This window comes from Ceratocystis lukuohia (assembly GCF_044167205.1).
Source record: "Ceratocystis lukuohia strain C4212 chromosome Unknown Supercontig2_pilon, whole genome shotgun sequence".
In the NCBI taxonomy this organism is placed as follows: domain Eukaryota; kingdom Fungi; phylum Ascomycota; class Sordariomycetes; order Microascales; family Ceratocystidaceae; genus Ceratocystis; species Ceratocystis lukuohia.
The window spans coordinates 1,022,023-1,045,364 of NW_027263521.1; the positions used below are offsets into that span (position 1 = coordinate 1,022,023).

At 49.5% G+C, this 23,342-nt stretch overlaps 8 protein-coding genes across 8 annotated transcripts; 5 read left to right on the forward strand and 3 right to left on the reverse strand.

Moving 5' to 3' along the window:
- Positions 1-444: 444 nt before the first annotated feature.
- HOO65_020269 (CCAAT-box-binding transcription factor) lies at positions 445-3,681 on the reverse strand (the record flags this gene model as incomplete). The annotated part of the gene is made up of 3 exons (XM_071006375.1): positions 445-1,260; positions 1,329-2,936; positions 3,019-3,681. 3 exons carry the CDS (start codon positions 3,679-3,681, stop codon positions 445-447), a joined length of 3,087 nt encoding a protein of 1,028 aa, XP_070860907.1.
- A 464-nt stretch (positions 3,682-4,145) lies between these two features.
- Positions 4,146-6,320, forward strand: HOO65_020270 (Proline--tRNA ligase; the record flags this gene model as incomplete). The annotated part of the gene is made up of 7 exons (XM_071006542.1): positions 4,146-4,190; positions 4,263-4,338; positions 4,406-4,449; positions 4,506-4,596; positions 4,659-4,741; positions 4,805-4,934; positions 4,987-6,320. The coding sequence occupies 7 exons, from the start codon at positions 4,146-4,148 to the stop codon at positions 6,318-6,320; spliced, it is 1,803 nt and encodes a 600-aa protein (XP_070860908.1).
- Positions 6,321-6,668: 348 nt separating this feature from the next.
- On the forward strand, positions 6,669-7,461 carry HOO65_020271 (Prefoldin subunit 5; the record flags this gene model as incomplete). Its single annotated transcript, XM_071007018.1, has 5 exons — positions 6,669-6,702; positions 6,797-6,940; positions 7,047-7,156; positions 7,228-7,345; positions 7,403-7,461. The coding sequence occupies 5 exons, from the start codon at positions 6,669-6,671 to the stop codon at positions 7,459-7,461; spliced, it is 465 nt and encodes a 154-aa protein (XP_070860909.1).
- Positions 7,462-7,582: 121 nt separating this feature from the next.
- HOO65_020272 (uncharacterized protein) lies at positions 7,583-9,344 on the reverse strand (the record flags this gene model as incomplete). Its single annotated transcript, XM_071006647.1, has 5 exons — positions 7,583-7,908; positions 8,023-8,063; positions 8,128-8,385; positions 8,451-9,031; positions 9,126-9,344. 5 exons carry the CDS (start codon positions 9,342-9,344, stop codon positions 7,583-7,585), a joined length of 1,425 nt encoding a protein of 474 aa, XP_070860910.1.
- An 849-nt stretch (positions 9,345-10,193) lies between these two features.
- On the forward strand, positions 10,194-11,177 carry HOO65_020273 (UPF0644 protein PB2B4.06; the record flags this gene model as incomplete). Its single annotated transcript, XM_071006951.1, has 3 exons — positions 10,194-10,296; positions 10,363-11,087; positions 11,154-11,177. The coding sequence occupies 3 exons, from the start codon at positions 10,194-10,196 to the stop codon at positions 11,175-11,177; spliced, it is 852 nt and encodes a 283-aa protein (XP_070860911.1).
- Positions 11,178-12,052: 875 nt separating this feature from the next.
- HOO65_020274 (Adenylyl-sulfate kinase) lies at positions 12,053-12,750 on the forward strand (the record flags this gene model as incomplete). The annotated part of the gene is made up of 2 exons (XM_071007043.1): positions 12,053-12,060; positions 12,138-12,750. The coding sequence occupies 2 exons, from the start codon at positions 12,053-12,055 to the stop codon at positions 12,748-12,750; spliced, it is 621 nt and encodes a 206-aa protein (XP_070860912.1).
- Positions 12,751-13,490: 740 nt separating this feature from the next.
- Positions 13,491-15,034, reverse strand: HOO65_020275 (V-type proton ATPase subunit C; the record flags this gene model as incomplete). Its single annotated transcript, XM_071006724.1, has 5 exons — positions 13,491-13,700; positions 13,790-14,282; positions 14,386-14,498; positions 14,555-14,649; positions 14,746-15,034. The coding sequence occupies 5 exons, from the start codon at positions 15,032-15,034 to the stop codon at positions 13,491-13,493; spliced, it is 1,200 nt and encodes a 399-aa protein (XP_070860913.1).
- Positions 15,035-18,476: 3,442 nt separating this feature from the next.
- HOO65_020276 (uncharacterized protein) lies at positions 18,477-21,623 on the forward strand (the record flags this gene model as incomplete). The annotated part of the gene is made up of 2 exons (XM_071006387.1): positions 18,477-18,510; positions 18,628-21,623. The coding sequence occupies 2 exons, from the start codon at positions 18,477-18,479 to the stop codon at positions 21,621-21,623; spliced, it is 3,030 nt and encodes a 1,009-aa protein (XP_070860914.1).
- Positions 21,624-23,342: the final 1,719 nt, after the last annotated feature.

Below are 23,342 nucleotides of genomic sequence, written 5' to 3' on the forward strand. Positions count from 1 at the left end.
TTCTTGTATAAGCGCAACTGGGTGTTTGCTATGTTCTCTCATCGCTCTACACAGACATGTTCAACTGTCGAAGGGTGCTCTTCCAAGGCGTTGTTGAAATGCAAGGAGTGTAGAAGTGACGGTCGACATCGATAGATAGGGTTTCTCGCCACCGCTAACTCTGATACCACTGCCTAGAAATGCGGTTACCCCTAGCCTAGGTCAGTAGTGCCCAGGGCAGCGATGCCCTGAGGCGGCGAGGTGTCTCATGTGGGATGTGATAACACCGGAGATGAAGATCGCGACTACAATCTAATGCCGGCTGAAAGATGAGTGTATTAATAGCAGGCTTTCCCCCAAAGTAACCCTAAATATGCCGCAAAAGTAACATGGACAAGCAATCAATATAACAAACAAAACGAGTCCCGGCCAACACATGCATTCTGCATTCTATGCCCGCCGCTTTTAGATACCCAAATCTTCGTCCTCCTCGTTCTCCATCAACGTAGCGTAGTCGTCTACAGAGGCGAACATAGGAAGAGCCTTGAAGTCCTTCCTGCTCATTCTTGTCTTCTTGGCGCTTGTGCTCTGCAGCTCAGGCTCGGCCTCATCGTCCTCCATGGCGTCATCAGACTCATCGCCAAACATCAGGTCGTCGCCATCGTCATCAGAGTCTAGATTGAGAGCAACGCCCTCGCCATTCTCCCAGCCTCCCTCACCGTCCTCATCATCGTCACCAAGCTCGGCATCCTCCCCGACCGCAGCACCGCCTTCCTCGTCATCATCGGAGTCGCTGTAGCCCTCCATGCCCAAGTCAGACTCGTCCTCCTCGTCCTCGTCCAGACCGCCCGTACCAGAGATAAGAGCCTTGAAGACCTCGTCGTTGTCGTCGTCCTCCAGGTCAGCAGCAGCAGCCTCCTTCTTGGCGGCTTGGCCGGCCTTGCCAATTTGCGAAAAGTACTCGTGGAAGAAGACGTCCTCAGCAGAAACATTCTCCTGCTTCTTGTTCCAGAATGACGCGTTGTTGACAGTGGAGGAGCTCGACGCCTGGCTCTTGCTGCGCAGCCACATATCCTTGAAGTCGTTCTTGACCTGCAGAGGCTGCATGATAGACTGGCCATGAGAACCATCCTTCTCCTTGGGGTTCTTGTAGACAAACTTGTCTAGGAAGCGAATTAAACTGTGGCTTTCCAGATCAGGTTTCTGTGGAAGGTCTTTGCCTGCAAGAACACTCGCGGCATAGACAGAGACTGAGGGGTGGTAGTGAAGCGTGAGAGGGGCCTATATAATTTGGTCAGCACAAAATGTGGTTTGGGGTCTGGGGCTATATACGGTTACAAAGCACTTACAATTTCCCACAGGCATGTCCGATGGGCGTTGCTGAACTCGGGGTTTCGCTTACGGCCATCGTAGGCGTCCTTGTTCTCCTCGCCGTCATCGAGCGTGTCCTCGGGCTCATTGAGCAGAGTAGACAAATCAGGCATCGTCTTGCGCAACTGCAGCAAAACATACAAGAGACCAATGACAAAGGGGGGCTGGTGGATGCCGGTGATCTGAACCATGCGCTTGGTGAAGGCTTTGACGCGTCTGACATCAACATCGGTCTTCAGCGCTCTCAATAGCAGATTCAGGTACATGGCCTGCTTGGAGGAGGTAGTCAACCGAGGATCCAGCAAAGACTCGTACAATGTGCGGTAGAAGCGGTCCATCATCAAGGACCGCTTGGATGACAGCGTCTGTATCAGCGTCAGGGCCTGGATGCTGGTGTTGAAGTTGGATGAATGGGCGACGTGGAACAGGGTATCAAGATGGTCGTCGAGGATGGTCGAGTTGGCATTAGTGAAGGGCACCGCACGATTGATGCCGGTCAGGATGGCAGCTACAAGCTTCTCGGAGGAGTCGCCTGTCTGCACTGATGTCGGCTTAGCCTTAGGCCCACGTCTCCGCTTGCCCTTGTCCTTAGGATTGGCGTCGTCCTCCTTGGTGGCCTCGTTGCCCATAGGTAGGCCCAAATCGCCGCTCTTGAGCAGGATGCTGAACTGGTCAAAGTAGACCTTGAGCAGGGCCTCAGCAACCTCAGCCTCTTTGGTACTGAGAATAGTTTGGTTAAGAGTGTTGACACCGTAGTAGCGCGCACGGATGCTTTGGCCGGGGCGTAGCAAAACTTCCTGCTCGACAGTCTTGACGATAATTGGCTTCATTCCGGGATGTGATGTTTGAATCTGCAGCATAAGATGCGAAGTGCGCGAGGCAACCTTGCGATCTCTATCACCCAGCTTGTTAACCAGTAGCTTTAGCAAGTTGGCTTCCTGTTCAGGCTTCTCCTTGAGTAGGTTGTAGATGAAGTCAATAGCTCGCGAGCGCGAGTAGTCCACCTCATCGGTAACCCAGGTCTCGAGGAGTTGAATAACACGAAAATAGGCCTCTTTCAGCCATTCTTCGTAGGACCAGTATATCAGATGCTGGGGAGTCAAGCCGCCAGGCAGGGGCTGGTCAGGGCTCCATTTAGTGGTCTTGCTGGCCTGCAATGCACTAATTAGTGCAGGCTGCATGCGGAATGTGCGCAGGCGACGGTTGGCAGGCAGGACAAGGCCAGGACCAAGCAAATCGATGACGGCATTAAGGGCGATAATGGCCTGACTGCGACTCTTCTTGGAGGCCAGGCTAATCAATGCGTCAAAGGGGCGCGCAGTGTGGAGAGGAGACTCTTGGATGGCGAGAGTCAGGGCAGAGACCTTGTCACTCATGGTACCGGAGGCCATGATGGTGGATAAGAACTTGTGTGAAGAGGATGAGAGGATGGTGGTCGAATAAAGGCTAGCATCGGCCTCGAGAAGGTTGTGGGCATGGTCACGCATAACCTGGATTACGGTCATGTACTTGGTGATGTCGTCGTCGGAGGGCTCGGGAAGCACCGCCAGCTCAGTGGCGTGCCAGTCAGCTCGGGGCTCGAAGGTCTGTAACAAGGAATACGGTAATATTAGTCTTCTGTATCTTATGATATTACGGAGCGCATTTGCGAGCGTGAGTGTTGCGCACCATCTTGGACTTTTTGGAGTCAAAGTTTTTTTTCTCAGCAGTGGCAGCCTCATTGGCCTTTGCTACCTCCATCTTCTTTTCCTCGGCGGCTTTCTTCTCCTCTGCCGCCTTCTTCTTCTCATCCTTCTTTCTCTCTTTGTCTTCCCGCTTCTTTTGCTTTTTCTCCTTGTACTCCATTTCTTTTTGTTCCTTCTTCAGGTCGGCCTTGGACTTGGGTTTCTCTTGTTCCTCCTCATCTTGCTCGTCCTCCTCGTCGGCCTCTCCCCCGTGCTCTTCATCCGCTGCCTCGGGTTCATCCTCTTCGTCAGCCGGCGCGTCGATGCCTAGATCGGCCGCGAATTTCCGGAGGTCATTGAGTAGGTTTCCGTTCACATTGTCGCCTCCGAACTCGTTCTCAGACTCAGACTCGACGCCCATAACCAAGTCGAGGTCGGCATCATCACCACCAAGGGCTTTAATCTCGGTAAGGAGAGTTTCGCGAGAGGTGCTAGAGCCCTTATTTAGCGGCCGCGTGCTGTCGGCAGCTTCGACCTGGGCTTCATCCCGGGGTTCTCTTCTGCGTTTGGGAGACTTGTTGTCATTGTAGTCGCCCTTGCGCTTGTTTGGCCGTTGATGTTGCGCATTGCGACTTTTGGGCGACTGGGCACTGTGGAACTTGCCCATAATACGAAAAAGGAGCGACAAGGAGCGACGTGGTCTGTGGAGGTAAGAAAAAGGGGGACAAAAGACTATTGGAGAACACCAAGCAATACGTTGTGCTTTGGTGGTGATGCTTGTGTCTGGCGCAGCTAAAAAGCTTCACTTGGGAAAAAAAAAAAAGTTGTAGACATTCTGAAATTTTGCCGGGCGGTGGGGCCACTTTTTTTTTCGTTGATAAGCTGATAGCACCCCCCCCCCCCCCAATTCGTAAGTACATGGGGTGTGCTTTTAAGCGGTTGTGTATATACCACGTGACCTCGCGAACTTCTTATTATGGGGTCCTCCTAACAAGTGATGACAACTCCGAAAGCCAAGCCTCATCTTTACTACACAAACAGCCTAACACTACCTGTATCAGTGCAATGGCATTTGGGAGCCTCTTTGCGGCAGTCCGTCGCCATGGACTTGTAGCCCAGAAAAAAGCAGCAATGCCGCTCTTCGGGTTGTATAGCCAGATAAGAGCTCACTCATCAGTGAGTGTACTTGACTCAGTCCAGGTTCTCCAAGATGTAGCTATAACAGACTTTGTCTAACAAAATCTATAGTCCCAGATCGCCGTAAGAAATAATCTGTCTAACATATGGGTGCCTACTGGTGGTATCACCGAAGCTTCTGGTGATAGTAAGCATCTACTGCTCTCCTTAGGAACATTGACTCAATTGATTAACCTGGCGTAATCCTGTCCTAGCTTCTGGCCACATCCAATTGCTAAAAGCTGGCTTTCTCCGCCAAGTAAGGAGATCTGCAGCCTCCAATGTGTATGTAGTGGATGCTAATCAGATGTGTAGTCAACTCTGGGCATGTTCCATATGCTACCGCTAGGCCTTCGTGTCCAAAAAAAGATTGAAGCATTGCTAGATGTATACATGCAGTCAGTTGGTATGTGGATGATGTGCCCTCAAGCTGCGTAATTCTCAAAGTCCTAACCTATAGCTTCATAGGCGGCACACGTTTGGGGATGTCCACAATCTCCTCAAAAGACCTCTGGGTAAAAAGCGGTCGATATCAAGCAATGGCCGCTGAGGTAAGTTGCGGAGCTAAAGGCGGCCAAACCTATTCATACGAATGCATCTAACAAAAGGTCTAGGCCTTTCAACTCCAGGACCGAAAAGAATCTGCCTATCTCCTTGGCCCTACCCACGAAGAAGAAATGACCAATCTTGTAGCCAAAACCGTCAAGTCGTATAAAGACCTGCCTCTGCGTCTCTACCAAATTAGTAATCTACATTGCCCCAGCACAAGTATAACGCAAGCTGACATGGCATACAGCAAACAAGTACAGAGATGAGCTCCGCCCGCGCAATGGTCTTCTCCGGGGCCGAGAATTCATCATGAAAGACATGTACTCTTTCGACATTGACACTGTCTCTGCTCTCAAGACTTACGAAGAAGTGCGCTCAGCTTACGCGCAGTTCTTCTCGAACCTCAAGTTGCCTTTTCTAGTAGCTGAAGCCAGTACTGGGGATATGGGAGGCAGCCTTAGCCACGAGTTTCACATTGAAAGCTCGCTTGGGGAAGATACTGTCATATCATGCTCATCGTGCGACTACCTTGTCAATGATGAGCTAGCAGAAGCAAGACTGCCCCAGTCAAAAGAAAAGACGGCCTCACAAATAGACCGCAATGCTATTCGTGTGTGGAGAGGCATCACTAAGGATCGCAAGACACTTGTCAATGCATGGTATGCCAGCTCTGATTCAGATGCCACGCCACGAGTCAACCACCACGCCATTAAGAGCTTGATTCCAGATCTCGATCCCAGTATCGAAGATGCGGTGCCCTTTTGGTCAAAGGCTCTGGAGAAGACTGGTGACGGTAGTCAAACTTCATCGGCTATTAGAGTCGTCAACCTAGTTGATTTTCGCCTTGGCGACTCTTTTATATCACAACTTGACCATCAAATGGCTCTCCCCGAATCCCTCCGCTCCACAAAGACCGTCTTTACATCTGAAATCATCACCTCCCCCGCCAACAGCCCAGCCACCGCCCCCCTCAATCTCCTGCGTGTGCAGTCGGGTGACAACTGCCCTCGCTGCACTTCAGGCCATCTGCGACTATTCAACACACTCGAACTAGGCCATACCTTCCACTTGGGCACACGCTACTCTGAGCCTCTAGGCGCTACCGTGAACCTCCCCGCCGTTGTCTCGCCGTCTGGGAAGGACGAGTTCAAGGTGCCAATACAGATGGGTTGCTTTGGGATTGGCGTGACGCGCATCATCGGCGCCATTGCAGAGACCATGGCCGACTCGCGTGGTCTTCGCTGGCCAGCAGCGATTGCACCGTTCCAGGTCGCCATTGTAGCAGACAAGGCGTTGGTTGACGAGGGGGCCAAGATCTACGACAACCTTGCTGCAACATCATACTGTGATTTTCTAGGGAGAAACGCTTTCCTTGATGTTGTCCTCGACAACCGCAATGCGGGTATCCCATGGAAGCTTAAGGATGCCGATCTTGCAGGCTATCCTATCCTCGTTGTCGTGGGTAAAGCGTTCAGAGAGTTGGGACAGTGCGAGGTACAGTGCCGTGCATTAGACATCAAGGAGACCAAAAGTGTGGGCGAGTTGTCCGCGTATATCTGCGAGCTGCTGCAAAAACTATAGATAGCATGAAATGCATACTTGTGCGCGTGTACCTTGGCAAATAATCATGTGTAATGCAATAAGTAGAGTTGAACATCAAGAATAAGAGCTAGATCTGTGCGTGGAACAGTGTGTATTCCGGCCGTTTTGGCACGGTACGAGTGACCCCACCATTATGAGCTTGAGCTTCAGGTACGTACCCATTACTCAAAATATTATAGTACAATTGAAAAAGAGCAGCAGTACATCACCATTTTAAGATCACAAAGTACCAAACCCCTACCAGACCATATTTTCTATAGAAGCCCCCCTAGGGCTCACAATTAGTCACCACTGCCATTTCATTCTTCCCTCTTCTCACCTAGCATAATGTCGTCGTCTTCTCAGTCCCAAGGCCAAAGTGGTAAGTTCTGCGCCCCCCCCCCCCCACCCTCCTCAGTCAAATCACTTTCACTGACATCCCGCCCGCTCACATACAGTCAGCATCGACTCGTTAGATGTCCAGCAACTGTCTATGCTGAAGAAGCAGATCACTGAAGATCTTGAGCACCTGTCTGCTTCCTTCACGTCTCTCAATGCCGCACACTCCAAGTTCAAGGAGAGTCTGCGATGCGTGCAAGCCCGCGCGTCTGCTCCAGAAGGTATGTAAACCAATCCAGTCTTGAATCTATGCACCGGTATCTTGTCGGAAAAGAATGCCCTATCTAGTCTCTTTCTAACAACGTACGTTTTGTCTGTCTGGTATAGAGCCTGAGGCTGCCCTGGTCCCTCTCACTACTTCTCTCTACGTTCGCGGCATACTTGAGGACAAAAAGCGCGTGCTTATCGATATTGGCACCGGCTTCATCGTTGAAAAGGTAAAAGACCATAGCTAGCTAGCAGAGCTAATCTCCGACTGCCCAACAAAGCTGACCGCCTACGATTCTAGAACCTAGAAGACGCTGTCAAGTACTACGAAATCAAGATTAAGGATCTCTCAAAGAGTCTCAAAGAACTGGAGACCATCATTGCGCAAAAGACTATGAACGTCCAGGCCGTGGAAGAAGGTAAGGTCCAGTCAATTCTTTGTTATAGGCTTTACTTTTGCTAACAATTTGCTCAAGCTCTCCGACAAAAAATGATGGCTGCTCAAGCTGCCCAGGCTAAGCCCCAGGCTGCATAATCAAATTCTTCCTCAATAAAATACCAAACTAGCACACAGTATTCCGTGGCGCCTTCACCTTGCCCATCTAGCCTTTTTGTGACTCAAGTAAATCTCGACTATCGGTCTCTAATCAACTTCTTCAGGGGATGTCTTTAGCTTTTTCCAACAGTTGTTGGACCTCGGTCACATAGTCAAGATACTGAGACAGACTCTCTTCGTAGGTTGGCTTGTGAAGAAAGAATTCGCGCATGTCAGCCTTGCTAGGATCTTCGGCTTCGGGATCACTCCAGTTTCCAAGCTTAGTGTACCAATCCATACACGTAAATGATACCTCTGTGGAGTTGCTATGCGCGCCTTCGGTCCCCATGCCCATCCACCGCCTAACCATGGTGATCTCAATGTTGTAGTAGGTATCCCTAAAAGGAAACCGCTCGGTAGTCCTGATTTCAGTGCCGATGATTTCATCTGGACAGGTGTTTACTCTCGGGAATTTGATTATGTATGGTGATCGCGGGTCACTTGGTGTGCCAGTTATGTGGACCTCCTGTTTAAGCTTAGAATACTGCGTTTCGAACTCACCCGGGCCGTCAGTCTCGATGGCAAATTCGTAGTCAAGACGTCTAAGTTGGCAAAGTCTTATCAGTGTCAAAACTCACGGGAGAAACCTGCATTCCATAAACTTACTGGTCGGGACATGCAACCCTGATGCTCTCTAGCTTCCGCAAGGCTCCAGTCTTCCATATGCCACTAGGCAGAATGACGCCCATCTCGTCCTTATTCATAATACCAATCATGACCTTTTTGCCGTCCTTTGTATGCATGAAGATCTCCTCATCCTTGGTCCTGGGGGGAAGGCCTCCGTGGAAAAGTCGTCGAGTGTTGTTTTGATAGAAATCTCCCACCACTTTCAACAGCTTTTTATGGTAGAGCGCGCAACCAAGTCTATAAGCGTGATGCATCAGTCCTAGCTCTCGAGCAGCACATTGTGATGTTCAAAACCAACATACCGAGGGTCTAGCGCAGACTTAAGCCGGCTCCCACGCGTTGTTAGAAGGCGGTCGAACTGCTGAAGGGTTAAACTGCTGCCGGCAGGTATGGACGAGTATTTCAGGAGGCCGATTTTCATTGTCAGTGAAACGGCATGGGGCATGTACGCAACCTTCAAAATCTCAGCCTGAAGAATCGGCGCCATTTTCTTGGCAAAGCTGCTGACCTCGCCTTCACTTGCGGTTCCGGGGACAATATCGCCTCCCTCTCCGGTTATCTTTGCGCGGCTTTCCTGCACATTTTGGCTAGCAACAAATGTGATTCTCTTCGAGGCTGGTATCCCGGTATTTGGAATCCGCCAAACCAAAGTAGTGTTTTCCGATGATTCTAGATACTGCTGTTTGGAATATAGAATACACATAGCTGCCAAGGCTTTCTTGATATTTATAGGCGAATTCGACCGCACGACTATAATGCTTGGGTCGGTCTCGTGCTGGTTGAGCTGGACATGGTGCTGATCGGACACCTCTTTGAACCAATCAATGCAGTTTCCAGACAAGTTCAAGGGTCGGTATTCGTCTTCGGACAGATGAAAATACCCCTACGTAGAGACGCAAAGTTAGACCAAGCCAGTTTCAGCGGATAAAAAGGCAATTTTGTGGCATAGTGGGAACGCGAGGACCGTGATATCTTACAACTTCCATTGCCTGGGGCTCAATTCGGCTGTACATTTCCGCTTGGAGCTCCTCTCTGCGTTTGCTGCGGGCAAGCTGCAAGCTGTCCTCTCGCTCTGGGTTTGCCCATGCATTAGATCTGGTTCGCTCAGCACATTCTCCAGCTGTACGAGACGAGCCTCCTCCATAGTTGGACTGCAGAAATGGGCGACCGCGTTGGGTCTTCTTGTAGCCTGGCATGGGTAGTCAGTCAGAATAAAGGCACGACTTGGGGCAAGTCTATATCTTTTGCATTAGCCAGGGAAATAAAATAGATAGTTCTCGTCCTACTTACTAAGACGATTGAAATAAAGAAAGAAATCAGAAATAGTGGCCAATGTTTAACTAGAAAAAGAACACCTCAATTCCAAAGTTCTTGCAACTGGTAATAACCTGTTTTCTCACATTTGCAGAGTCTTCGTTGGGCAAGGCAGCATTATGCTTTTATATCAGTCTCAGTTTTATCAGCACCAAAGCAGGCGGCCCTACATTATCAAACCCGCTCTGCATCAAGCGGACTGTTTGCCCTACATAAGCAATTTGCAATTTTTTTTTTTTCATCTAGACGCGGGTGGGGCAGACTTCGTTGTCTTGAGTTTTGGTCGCAATACTATGAGCTTCATTGTGCGTAAATTGCAGCCGCTACATAAAAACGACACGCACGAGATTTCTCAAGTTCAAGTTAGGTAGTTGGTAAATGGCACGAACCAAGTTACACAAAACAGTATAAATAGGGTTAGAAGACCCTTGCTTTTCTTTAGGTTTTGAAAACCTCGGCTGTCACCGGGCTAACTAGGGTTAACTTTCGCAGCGGCATTCACCATTTCATATCTCTCTGCAACCCTCCATTATCGATCCGCAACAGATTGTTAGAACCTGTGACTCTAGTCTTACCCTCGCTTTTTTGTTACTTCATTGAGCCCATGTCCGGGCTCGCATCTTTCTTTTCTTTTCTTTCCGTCATCCCTTTCTTTTGCTCAGGCTCACTTGAATCGTCAAGGTGACCGACCACTCAACCTTGTCTGACCTCACTCACTCACTCACTATACTATGGCTATGCGAGGAATCCGTAGCTTGAGGACGGCCTTCCGTCCCAATCTAGCCGGCCCGATGGCGAAGTCAAGGCCCATTGGCATAAGATGGGGCTCTGCAGGTGAGTAAGCCATCAACATGGGCGAGCTGCCAAAGATGTAGACATACTAATAACAACTAAACAAAGATGCCTCTGGACCCACTAAACGAAACCCCAAGGCTGTTCTCCTGTTCAGATTACTTGGTGTTGGTTTCTATACTACCTTCGCTGTGGGCTTTGGAGCGCTATTGACCATGGCCACAACTGTCCCAGCCTCAGCGCTCGGTCTCAGCTTCTACTCTGTCGAGGAGGGCCTGTTGCGTCACAAGCCAGCGGACGAGGCAGCACGAGAGATTGAGAGGCAGATGGATGAAATCGAGCTCGTGAAGAAGTTGCGTGCGGACCCAGACATAACTGAGTCCCGTCCTCATCTCCAGATGCCTGACAAAGTCCGCGCCCAGAACTTGACGGCCAAGTCGCTTCAAGGGCCCGCGCTTCTGGCTACAGTCCCTGTGACGTTTGGGAGTAAAAATGGCATGGAGATAACTACTGTTATGTATCTTGGCCACGACCTATGCGGTCATCCGGGTATTGTGCATGGCGGCCTTTTGGCTACAATCTTGGATGAACAGTCAGGCTTCTGTTGCATCCCCAAGATGCCGCAGCGCATGGCTGTGACCGCGTATCTGAACATCAACTACCGGAAGCCAGCCAAGGCAGATGGATTCTTTGTTGTCAGAACCAAGATTGAGCGCCTGGACGGTCGCAAGGCATTTGTGAAGAGCACAATTGAGTCGCTTCCCAAGGATGGCAGTAAGGGCGACGTCGTTGCAGATGCTGACTCACTGTTCATCCAGCCCAAATGGGCCAATGTAAGTTTCTTTTTACTCCTAGATTTGCCTGTGATTCAGAGAAGAAGCTGACTAAAATGCGCGCAGTACATGCCAAGGTTTATAGAATAAATGCAGTCTCGGTGAGATAAGCACTGCATAATTCGAGATCACAGACAGCCCAGACAGTCACTCTTGTTGCGAGCATTTCCATAATTCGCCACGCGGCGATAGGCCAACGAGAATGAATGCAATAGACATGCGGATTCAATGCGTGCAGACCTATCTATATACATGTAGACAAACCATGTCCTTCTCTGATAAACTGTATGAGTTGATTTGGCACTGTAGTCCGAACGGGGCGCTGAATGCCCCCCCCGAAATCCGAAGTATTCTGGTCAGTGCGAAGCAAAACACAAATGTTGGCCATATTGGAGGCCCGGACCGGGGATCAATGAGCGAATCAAGACATTGCTGAAGACACTGGATAAGGATTTGCTTCACGGGAAAAGCCTCAATCTGGGCTTAACTTGGGGGTGATGTTTGAGAGCCAACGGAATCAAGGCAAGGGAAGGAGGAGGGGGTGGGTAACAGTTCGTCAGCCAGCCAGACAAGTTAGTTAATGCCACAAGCCAATAGTTGACAAATGTGGCCATTAAATTAACTATAAATTCGAATTTCTCGCAAATCACAGTAATCGACATTACGAGAGCCAGTAGGACAGGCTAGTAGGAGGGCCCCGCCAAAACTCCCTTAGCACGTCATTTCTCTTAGCGGATGGTGTTTCTCTTGGGGAAGGCGTTTTGTACCAAGGTACCAAAAATTGAGTGTCTTTTTGAAAGTATAAAAGGGACCATGTAGCTTCTTTTGGTTGTCCTCCCATTGCTATTCTTCTTGCTGCTATTTTTGCTCTCGTTGCTTTTCTTTTCTTTGCCTTTTCCTACCTCTCCACTAACAGTCTACTTCCCCTTTGCTCTATCCCGCCTCCCGCGCTCTGTAGATTCACAATGGCTACGTAAGTTAAGCCCCCCTCTCCTTCTCTATCTTTCCTTGGCCAATCTAACGTCGCCCCCCCCCCCCCCCATTCTTTAGCAACATCACCTGGCATCCCTCCCTTAAGCGCGACGAGCGCGAAGCTCTGCGCAAGCAAAAGGGCTTCACCCTTTGGTTTACCGGCCTCTCTGCCTCCGGCAAGTCCACCGTCGCCACCGCCCTAGAACAACACCTGTTGCACCTTGGCTTAGCAGCCTACCGCCTCGACGGCGACAATGTCCGTTTTGGCCTGAACAAGGATCTGGGTTTCAGCGAGGCCGACCGCAACGAGAACATTCGCCGTATTGGAGAAGTGGCTAAGCTGTTTGCCGACTCGGCCACCATTGCTATCACGTCGTTCATCTCACCCTACCGTGCCGACCGCGACTCTGCCCGTGCCCTCCACGCTGCTGCCCAGAGCGGCGATGCGGCGATCCCATTTATCGAGGTCTTTGTCCAGGTCCCCCTGGAGGTTGCCGAACAGCGCGATCCCAAGGGCCTGTACAAGAAGGCCCGCGCCGGTGAAATCAAGGAATTCACTGGCATCTCTGCGCCCTATGAAGAGCCGTTGAATCCTGAAATCACAATCCGCACTGACCTGAAGTCAGTGGAAGAGTGTGTGGTGGATATTGTTGCTGCCCTGCGCGAGCGCGATCTGATTCCCAAGGCCTAAACCACCCATTAACTAGGGTATAAGCCCGCCGATAAGAAAAAAAAGGACTTGGAGGATTTGAACATATAGTGTTAGGGAAGGGAAGCTGTACATAAAAACACACATACAGACGGGGCTGGTAGAGCCGGTAGAGCGCTAGTTGAACTGTCATTTTGGCTGCTGTACTACCCCTCATGTCGGATACTTGCTGTGGCAGACGCCTGACTATAGGCAGAACCCAAAGTGGTGGCTGGTTATCCGGAAGTCCGAAGTAACGAAGCAGCGGGCTCCGGTGAGGGGTGAAGGCGCGGAGAGCGGAACATTGATTAATAGAAATTCTGATATATATTATATGCATGCATGAATGATACACAGGACCGAATATCGAGCAAAAATTTAGACAGAAGGACACACCCACAAACTCAGCCACGTTCTTTTCTTGTTTGAATCTACTAACGCGGGGATACGAAAAAAAAAAAGACACAAACAGCGAAGTCTTCTCTTGTTTTCCTTTTTTTCTTTCTTTTCTCTCTGCAAGGAGGAACATTGTTTCAGTGTAGAGACACGCATAGGTGAAAGAGATGGTCATATAACAGGACAAGTAAATGCATCTAAGCCAAGAAAGAGACAAGGAAAAGAATGAGAACAAAAAAAGACAGTGCCCGGAATATGATCCAGGTCAGGTCTGAGTGCACAGCAAAACTGGCTGGCTATAAGGTCAGTACAGTGCAAGGGCTGGTATCCTATCCCTCTGGCGGGCTTCAAGGGAAATCGAATTCGTAGTACACATACGCCGTGTACTCGTTGCCTTCCCCCGAGCCGAAGCCCGCCGCCGCCATGTCAGACGTGAGCTGGGCATCGTCCTTGGTGACTTTGCCTTTCTTGTCTCTAGCCATGGCGTTTCCAGCCAGATAAGAGTACTTTTGGTCGAGGACAGTGCGCAATTTCTTGGTTGTTTTGGCAGCTTTGGTCTATGAGGAGAAATTGAGGAAGATCGAGTTAGTGAGTGTGGACTTGCGCAGTTCGAGTTCAAGTTTTTCTGGGATCCTGGCTGATATACCTTGACAATAGCAGACACATAGTCCAGCGGCAAGCCGTACCGCAGGACAGCTTCAACAAACACGCGCAGTGTCATGACGTGCATCCACACCATGACGCTCTCGCTCCAACCTGAGCGGCCCATACGAAGTGCTTCGCCCCAGACCTTTCTCTCCTCGCGACTGACGCGTTCCAGCTCCTTCTGCTCACCCTCGCGGCCACCCTCTGTAAACTTGTACTGGCGAGGGGTCCACTTTTGCTCGCGGCATTTGTGAAGAAACTCGCTGCTGTGCTTCTTAAAGGTAACCACAGCATACAGTGTGAATTCTTCATCTTCGGCTACTTGCGTCGACGAACGGGGAACAACCATAGGAGCAAGAGTCTCATATGTAGTCAGGAATTCCTTTTTGCCAATGGTGGGAACTGCTATCAGATGCGTCTCGAGGTATTCGGACTCGTGAATGAGGAGGGAAGGATCAACAATGGACGTGAGAGACTTTGTGGACAGGTTACCGCTAGTGAAAGGCAAGCATATTAGCGCAAGGGCTCCGGTAGGGAGAATGAAATCAGCAAGAGTCGGGATGGCAGAAGGGCAAAGGGCATAGTTCAGTTGCTTACGTCTGTCGTCTTTGCAGGGCTGCGAGGTTTGTCTTGACCGAGTTGTACTGCTGGAATTTGCTCTTGATATCGTTGTCGGTTGTGGCGAGTTCCTGTCGAGGGATTTGCATTAGCTGCGTACTGGCAAACGCATCGTGTCATTCACGGACGGGGTGGCTTGGGACCATACCTTTTGCAGCATATCGACGAGCTCACTGATGGGCTTGTCAGCCCGGTAGCGGGCCTTGTTCCATGAGAACGAGCTAATGTACTGGTCGGTGGGTTCTAAAAGGGCGGATTGTTAGTATGCGCCAAAGCCAATGCTAGTTCTGAGGCCAGCTAATTGCTAAGGTGGGTGTGGGTAGGTGCATTGTATCGTACTATCGTTGACCGTTTTCTGCTGAGCAATCTTGTCTTCATCGCCGTCAAGAATGTTCTTTAGCGAGTCGGCCACCTTGGCGGCAACCGACTGGCAGGCGGAGTCAAGCTTGGTAAGCTCGTCCGCCTGCTGGACCAGGGCATCGAGAGTTCCGATCTTGAAGCTGGGGATGGGGAAGGGTAGCACAGTGCCGGCATCACCCAGTAGGCTTTGTAGCAGAGCTAGAGGGTCCTGGTACTCTGAAGAGTCGAATGCGCCAATGGGGAGCGACAGCATAGAGTACACAGACATTTTGGCGGACGGTATTTCGCAGAGAGGGCAATGCGGGATATTTGTTTGCGGCGGCGGTGTCAGGAAGGAGGGGTCGCAAAGAGCAAGAGATAGGCCTGGAAGCGCACTTTAGAGCGTGTAAGTAAGAGAGCGGATTGGTAGCAGAAGGGAAAAGAGTGCTTGTCAAGATGGCTTCAACGGCAATGGTTTTCAAGGGCGTAAATGGCTCTAGGCAATGAGAGGCTTGGACTACGAGTATATAGCATTGCGTGACAACCGAGTGGAAAAGCTTACAGTACCGTATGAGATCAGGAACGACTCATGAAGGGAGAAAAGGCGAACAAAAGCAGCAGCGAAATGGCGCAGACCTGCAGTGCTGCGCTGTGAGGAGGAGAAGATGGACAGTGGACTAAAAATTCGGAGTGTGAGAGCGAGAGTTGCCAGCCTTTTGGGATGGCTCAGCAAAGCCATAGCTTGGAGGCTCAAGGCTGTGCCGATAACGATAACATGAAAGTGGAAGTTATCACGGTGCAACCATACTATACGCACTGTCAACTATCGCGAGGGGTTCGTGGAGGGCACAGTGTGGCGATTGGGGAGAAGGAATAATGCAGTTAATTGTGGGGACAGGTCCAGACGTAAAGGCAAGGCCACCTGACAAGCCAAAGCAAACAAAGAGAATTGGGATTCGGTGACACACTGCGGCTGGAGGCAAGAATAATAGAAGGGCAGAAAAACGTGAGCCTGAAGAATACACAGACGGACGGCACGAAGAGAGTAGCGGCTGTGACGTATAGCAGAGCAGAGGCAGAGGGTCGGTGGCTGGCACGAGGGGGCTTGGAGAATCTGGAGGGCCCCTTCTCTTGTGTAGACCGCTGTGTGCATATAACATCGCGGCAAAAAAAAAGCTATTTTATTCTATTAGCTACAGAACAGATAAATTTGGCGGTGATAATGTAGCTCGCTATTTGACCTGACGTCTTCAAGCATGTCTATTTTAATTTTTCGCTTTATTTTGCTGAATTTTTCTCTTTTTTTTTTTTTTTTTCTTCTTTTCTTTTCTTTTCTTTCCTTCTCTTTTTTTTCGATGCCGGCGCCTGACAGCGTTTCAACCTGCCCTATTTGGCGGCTGCCAGGCCCAAAGGTAGCAGGCGGCACATTGCCTGTAGAACAAAAGCGAAGGAAAAAAAGGAACGTGTAGAAGAACAGCGCATATCCTAGCACAGAAACAAGCGAGGGCAACCAAAGACGACGAAGCAGGCGAAAAGTTTTGTGAAAAATAAAAAATCAAGATTTTAAAAAATAATAACATAAATACAAAATAAATACAGCATGGCAAAGCAACAGACACAATAAATAGCTGCTTTGCTGGTTGCGACGTCGTTGCCTTTTTCTCATTTTTTCTGCTGCTTTAGATAGCGTGACAAAAGGAGCCGCCCCAATTAATTGCTTGCCCTGTATTAGCCTTGTACTGCTGCCTTACCTACCACCTTGCTCCTGCTGCTATTATTACTATTTCGTCTTTAATTTTTTTCTTCTTTTTTTTCCTCTAGATTGTCTCATCCTCCCAACGTTGTCATCGTTGTCCGTCGCGAGCTTTGATTTTTTATCCTCGCTCCTCTTCTCTCCAATTGATTGTTTTTTTCCGCGACAGACCTTGCCCTCCCGGCCATCTTTTTCCACGATATTATCTCACTTTTATATAGACCAAGACTTCTATCCTAACACAACACCCCAAGTCAAGGGCTTTTTTTCTTATAGTGCTAGGAAGAAAATCCCCTTCCCACTGCCCGCTCACATACCGACCGCATCGCACACGCGGCATATCACGATATTAAGCAGGGCTGCACCATTAAGATACAGTACGCACACCCTCTTAGTGTCTTGCCCGACTACGCTCGTTTCTTTCCTTTTTTTTTTTTCGCTCGCTTTGTTTCGGCACGCCGACAGCGCTACCTCCATCACCTGTCATCCACTATCCGCAACCGGCTATCGACCGTGGATTTTCAGATTCTTGGTAGACGGCTGTCCCCCGGGACATCGTCTCTCTTGTCAATTGTCACGGTGGTGTCTCGCCATCAGAGCAAATGACCCAACCTTCAGGTAAGAAAGATCATCTATCGCTGATGCGCCCACTATCATCCTTTACGTGCCCCCCCCCCCCTCCCCTTTCTAGTCTCCCTTTACCCTCTCGCTCTCATTATTGTCTTGCCGTCTCTCGCTTTTCACCTTAGACGTCATGACGATCCTCCTCCCTCTGCATATGCCTTTTCCTCTTCTGTCTGCCCTGCCTTTTCCTCTCCGGGTCCTCGCCAAATTTCCTTCTTCTTTTTCTGCTACTTTAGAGTTTTTTTCTTTTTCACGTCCGCCTCGCGTCAAGCACAGTCAAGGTCAAGGTCAGCCCTCGGCCCACTGCAGATCCAAGTGAACTTTGCACCAAGACCGTGTTTTCTTGGCCTTGCCCATTCTTATCCTATCCTCTTCTCTCTTCTCCTCTCATTCCTCTCTGTACCCTTATTCCTTATTGCTTGCATTTAGGCCCTTTTTGTCTTTTTTTTCCTCTTCCACCCTTCCGTCTTCTCCCTCCATATTCTTTTTCTCAGCCTCGTCCCTGTCTGGTTGCTCAGCCGTGGCCGACCAAACGACATTGTCGCCGCCTGTAATTGTCCTCTCCCAATCCCAATGCTTTTATCTATGCCCACGTCAAATTACACGACATAAACAATCAATCAATCCCTCTCCCCCATTATAAAATTTTCCCTATATTTTTTTTCTATTCCTTTTATCGCTCTTTCAAGGCCCTTAATTGGCATCTTAGCTTCTCTCCCCCCCCCCCCCCAAAAAAAATATCCACGTGCCTGACGCGATTTCATCGTGATGCTGCTCTGTCTCATCGGCCTCGGATTTTTGCGGTCCTAAAGTCTCTGTGTCCTCTGGCCTTGGCCTCCTCCTCAAAGTTTTTCTTCGCCCAGCAGGAAAACCTGCGATTAATCTCTTTCTCCCCTTTCCTTCAATATCTACTTCGCCTTTTTAACCCGGCCTTGTCTGCATAGCCTTGCATTTAGCGCCTGCCAGCTCGCTTTATCTCCCACAACATATACTAGATTCGCTCTGCGTTGCACGCCATACCACACATACATTCTATCTATAGATCATAGATCCAACCTGTCCTGCTGACTGACCCATTTCGCCCTTGTTTTCTGTCTCCATTAGTCTCTGATTCCGCAGCCGACACGTCAGGAAGGTCTCGGCCACCAGAATCCGTCCGGACTCAACCAGAAGCTTCCTCGTCCTCCAATATTCGCTTCAAAGTCAATTCCAAAGGTACGCTCATCTTCTCTCTTCCCTTATTCTGTCCTGTCCTTCCTTTTCCGCCTTGCTGCCGCGTCTCTTTCTCCTGCTTTGTTCTTTCTTTCTCCCTTGTCCTCTCGCCCGTTTCCTCTCATTCCGTTCAAAAAGAAGCATGTTTTTGGCTTATCCGCCGCCTAGTCTCTCATGTCTACATTTTTTTTTTCTTATCTTGGACCAAGCAAAAATTCACGCCCTGTCTACCTTTTTTTTTTCCCCCCATCGCTACTTGCTTCCTTTGCTGACTTTTAAGCCCGCCTCCATAGCTTTCCCTACCTCCTTTGCGCCACGTGCAGAAGCCAATGCGAAAGACGGTCGTAAAAGATACGTTCCTAGCAAACTGCACGCTACCGCCATCTCCGACTTTGGAAACTTTGGTGTTATGAACTTTCGTTCTGAGGCCGCTACATCATCTACACACAACGCGAAACCAACTCGGAAACTAACCAACGAAACCACCGAGCTTCAAGCACGGCGCATCAGCGAGGGCACTGTAATCGCTGCAAAACTCGCCCAGAAAGACGCGCTTAAGAAGAAATCCGCCATTAGACACACCCCCAACACTGTTCTGGCCGGCCTTAGCACATCGTCTTCTACAGCAACCTCGCCTACCGTGTCCACGTCCACTTCAGACGATAACACCTTTAATCTCAACCACGCTCATACCCAACTCTCCCGCCAACACACAGTTCCGCTTCCCGTTCTATCTGCCTCTAGAACCTCAACCACATCTTCTCTCGACGACAGTCCGACTGAACAGATGCAAGAGCCTATTGCGCAAATGCAGCAATCACGCACTGGACTCCCTATACAGACATCAATGCAACCGCAGTCAAATCTGATGCAGTCCATCCTCCCTTCAGCTCAGAACCAGAGCACCGCATCTGCTTCTGATGCTACCTCCATCAAAGAAGAGCAAGCTCGATTATTAAACCTGTTGCAAAACTTGCAGCCAACCAAAGTAGTCGAACGGCTGTGTAGTTCCATAGTCCACTTTGGCGGCGGACAACCGTCAAATTCTTCGGAGAATGTTATTTTCCCAGCGAGCGCCAATTCCAACGGATCAGGCGCAAACCTGATTTCATGGCTTAGCGAAATTTTCCAAAGCAATAGCTTCACGGCAGCCGACTCTGTCCAAATGGCCATCTTGCCAGTAAAACGGCCGCGTGGCCGTCCAAAGGGCAGTAAGGGCACTAAAGCCCGTAAGGATAAGGGTATCAAAAAAGGCCCCATGGCCAAGAAAAAAAAGGAAGGACAAAACGGGACGACGCATACCGAACCCAAAGCTGCCTCTGAGCCCGCAACTGATGATGAGCATGTTAATTCATCGGTCGCCGGCGGTCAAAGCTCTTCTTCGCAGTCCCGCCAGCAAGGGCAACAGCCCGGCTCTCTAGGCCAGTGCCATACTTCGTTTGCTTCCATGCACGGCCAAGGCGTGAACGAGGCGGGTGAAAACAGCTGGGTAGATATAGACGACTCCGTCATGGATGGACGCAGATCTGTTATGAATTCCATGCCAGCTCAGCAACAGCCCATCTCTTCAACAGCTGCTGACGAAACGATACCACCGTCTACTCCCGTCACAGCCGACTCTTCTGCAGCTATGAAGCGACGAGGAAGGCCAAAGGGCTCTAAGAACAAGCCCAAGGATGCCACCGCCGACGGTGGTGATCAGCCAGGAACTGCTGGAAATGAAAGCCCTGGTATAGATTCCCCAGCAAAGAAATCACGCCCAAAAGCTCCCAAAGCTTCCGTCGGTCAGCCCGAACAAACTGCTGTTGCAACCGAAGAACCGCCGATGATAGACAACCACAACATGCAATTTCCTGAAAAGTCTATTCTCAGCACCCCAACTCTGTCTCAGCAATTTGGTGGCCACGTTAACCAAATACAGTCGGCCCAGATACAACAACCCCAAATGCCCCAAAACCAACTGTCACAGACTCACATGGCTCAGGGCCAAGGGCAGATGTCCCCTAACTCTATGCAGCAGAATCAGATGGCCCAGGGCCAAATGTCGCAGGGCACGCCTGTGATACCTAGCGCCACCACAATTCAGGAAGCTGCCACACGCAAACGCAAGTCGATGCCAATTCCCAACGACCAATATAATCAAGCCACATCCCAAATTGCGGAGCAAGAGCAGCGCATATGGACTGCACCACATGCCTCGCAGACCAAGCGTCCTCGGGTTGCCGGTGAGTCGGGTACGAACACCTGGCCTGCCACCGACTCAAGCCAATCGCAAGCATCTATGGCCTCTTCATTCGCCCCGTCATTGCAACAGAACCAGATGATTGCTCAGAGCAGTCCTAGTCAAGGAATGACGTCAATGCAAAACCCCATGTCGCAGAACCATCACACGCATGCTGGTACAGAAACTCAACGAGCTGCCCTTGGCTACCCACAGTCACAGCATTTGCAAAACCGGAGCCTACATGCGAATCACAACCAGCAAACAAATTCGATGGTTCCGCCTCAGCAGCAGCAACAACAACAACAACAGCAGCAGCAGCAGCAGCAACAGCAGCAACAGCAACAGGTTCAACAATCACACACTCAGCAAGGCTCACACCAACACGCCACGTCTCAGCATGCCCAGCAACAGCAGCAACAGGCTCAGCAACAGCAATATCCTCAAGCTCAGCAGCAACAGCAGCAGCAGCAGCAGCAGCAGCACAATGCCCAGCAGCACATGATGTCCAATCGCTTCTCACAACTTCGCAGTTCTGCGACGGCAAACCCTCCATCCAAGGTCAACCATCCGGCCCTGCATTCCATTACTACAGTCACCGCCTCGTCTCCATACATGTCTGCCTCCGGGTCTCATGGCTTCCAGCCACAACAGCAGCAGCAGGCCAACGCCCAGCAACTTCCGCCCCCGCAGGCCAACGCAAACTTTCAATACCAGGCCGGGTCACGCCCCGATGCATCGTTGTTTGCACAGTCTGCTGGGGCATCAGGGACTACGCAACAGCCACCAGAAATGTATCGATTTAATACCCCTATATTCGAAATGATGCCGGGCGCAAATCCAGCCACCTCGGGTGCAGCACGTGGCATGCAGTTCCCGCACCCGCAGGCTCAGGTTAGAGCTCAGGCCCAACAGCAGCAACAGCAACAGCATCAATCAAACCCGTACGGCATTAACGTGCGCAGAAGACAGATGCCGCATCAAGCTGCTGGGGCGCCAATGGGATACTCATTTGATTCTCATCCCCCAGTGGATGATGGAATGTACCAGATCAACCAACGACGGTAGCACGCAGGGACAGCTATTGCCTAGTGGTATCAGTACTACTAAAATAATACAAGCAAACAAAGCTTCTAGTCCGTCAGCCGGCTTGGTCGACCCGAAATTGGGAGCACAAATAAATATATGAGAAATCCACACTCGGTCAGATTCTGACGGCTTCGTGTATTGGTAGGAAGGCTTAGGCTCAGCTACTTGGTGAAATACTAGGAGCAGCCTTTGTTTCCTATTCGTCCGATGGAGGCTTCTATTCTCTCAAGTGACGCTCATGGACAATGGGAAAGGGGTTGCAAAGAAAAAAGGATGGAAGGAGAAGGAGAAACAGGGCGATGAAGAAGAAGATCTAGACGCGCATTCATGAAGGTGAAACGCAAGGGCATGCTCTATCTCCCGCCTCTGTCGCCTCAGAGTCAGTCTCTTTTCTGTATCCTTTTGCCTCCTAGGCCGTCCTTTTTCTATTCTCCTTGTATCCATTTCGTACACTCGTATGCTTTTTGTCTTGTCTGCTTTTCTTCCAAGCCTATTCATGGCCTCTCACGCTCTTCTATCCTTGTCTAGTCTTTCGTCGGTTATCTCTTTTTCCTATTCACTCTTCTTCCATTTTCTTTCTTGTGATCCTCAAAATACACTTTTCTTTTTCCTTCGCCGTTGAATTTCCTATTTTATTTTTCCTCTTTTTTTTATCTGTGTATTTTGCCTTTTATTTCTTTCTTTTTTGGTTGTATTTTTTTTTTCCCTTTTGATGCTTCTTCTACATATCAAATGCTGCGTTTGCTGTCTTTGTCGTTTTTTTGTTTAGTTACATATAACCTGCATACATATACATATCCTTTGTCCTTGTTGTTGGGCCGTTTACCAAAAACAGTTCACTTCCATCTTGTCGTATTCTTTGCAAGTTACTTTGGTGGTTATAGGTTCAATGCTTACACACATAACGGTTGTCTTCTAGTAATGTCCAGGCCTTTGGAGAAGGGAAAGAGAAATAAAGCATGAATTATCGTCAAATTGTGTACAGAATCTTTCGCCCCCTCCTCCCCCCAACCAACTCTCCCTTTTCGTCCGTTGTACCTGTATAGAAAAGCATGAGGAAAAGAAAACCAACGGGAACAAAAAATAAGAAAGAAAATGAACCAGTAAAAAGGAAAGCACAACCCAAATCCCGCGCGATATAGTATAATTACAAGCACCCAAAAAAAGAGGAGTAAAAAGAAAAAAAAAAAAGAAAAAGAAATACGCCGCTGCTGGAACTCCATACCAGCCAGCCCCAAAATTTTGCGCCCTACCAAGAAAAAGAGTAAGAAAAAATGAGAATGAAAGGAAAAACATAGTAAAATGAAAACGAAACTTGCCAGTGCAGATATCTCAGTAGCAAACCAAAAGGCATAAGAAGGAAAGGAAAGGAATGATAGACAAGGGGAAGAAGAAAAGAAACGCAAGGAAAATGAAGAGAAAAGAAAAAAAAAAAAGGAATGCAAGCAAAGACTTGTTAAAAAACACAAATGGGTTAAAGTCTTGCGGATATCATGGCACCAAGGGCCAGTAAGCAGCGGAGAAAACAAAAGCCTTCACGCGCCTACTCATAAACAAAGGAAACATACAAATACAAAGGAAAAGAGAAAAAAAAAAGGGAACGAGAATGATAAAAGTGTGTCGTGTCACGTCAATGGGCCCGCTGCGTTGTTGATTGCTCTTCAAACCGCAAAGCCAAGCAGGACTGGAACAGGCCAT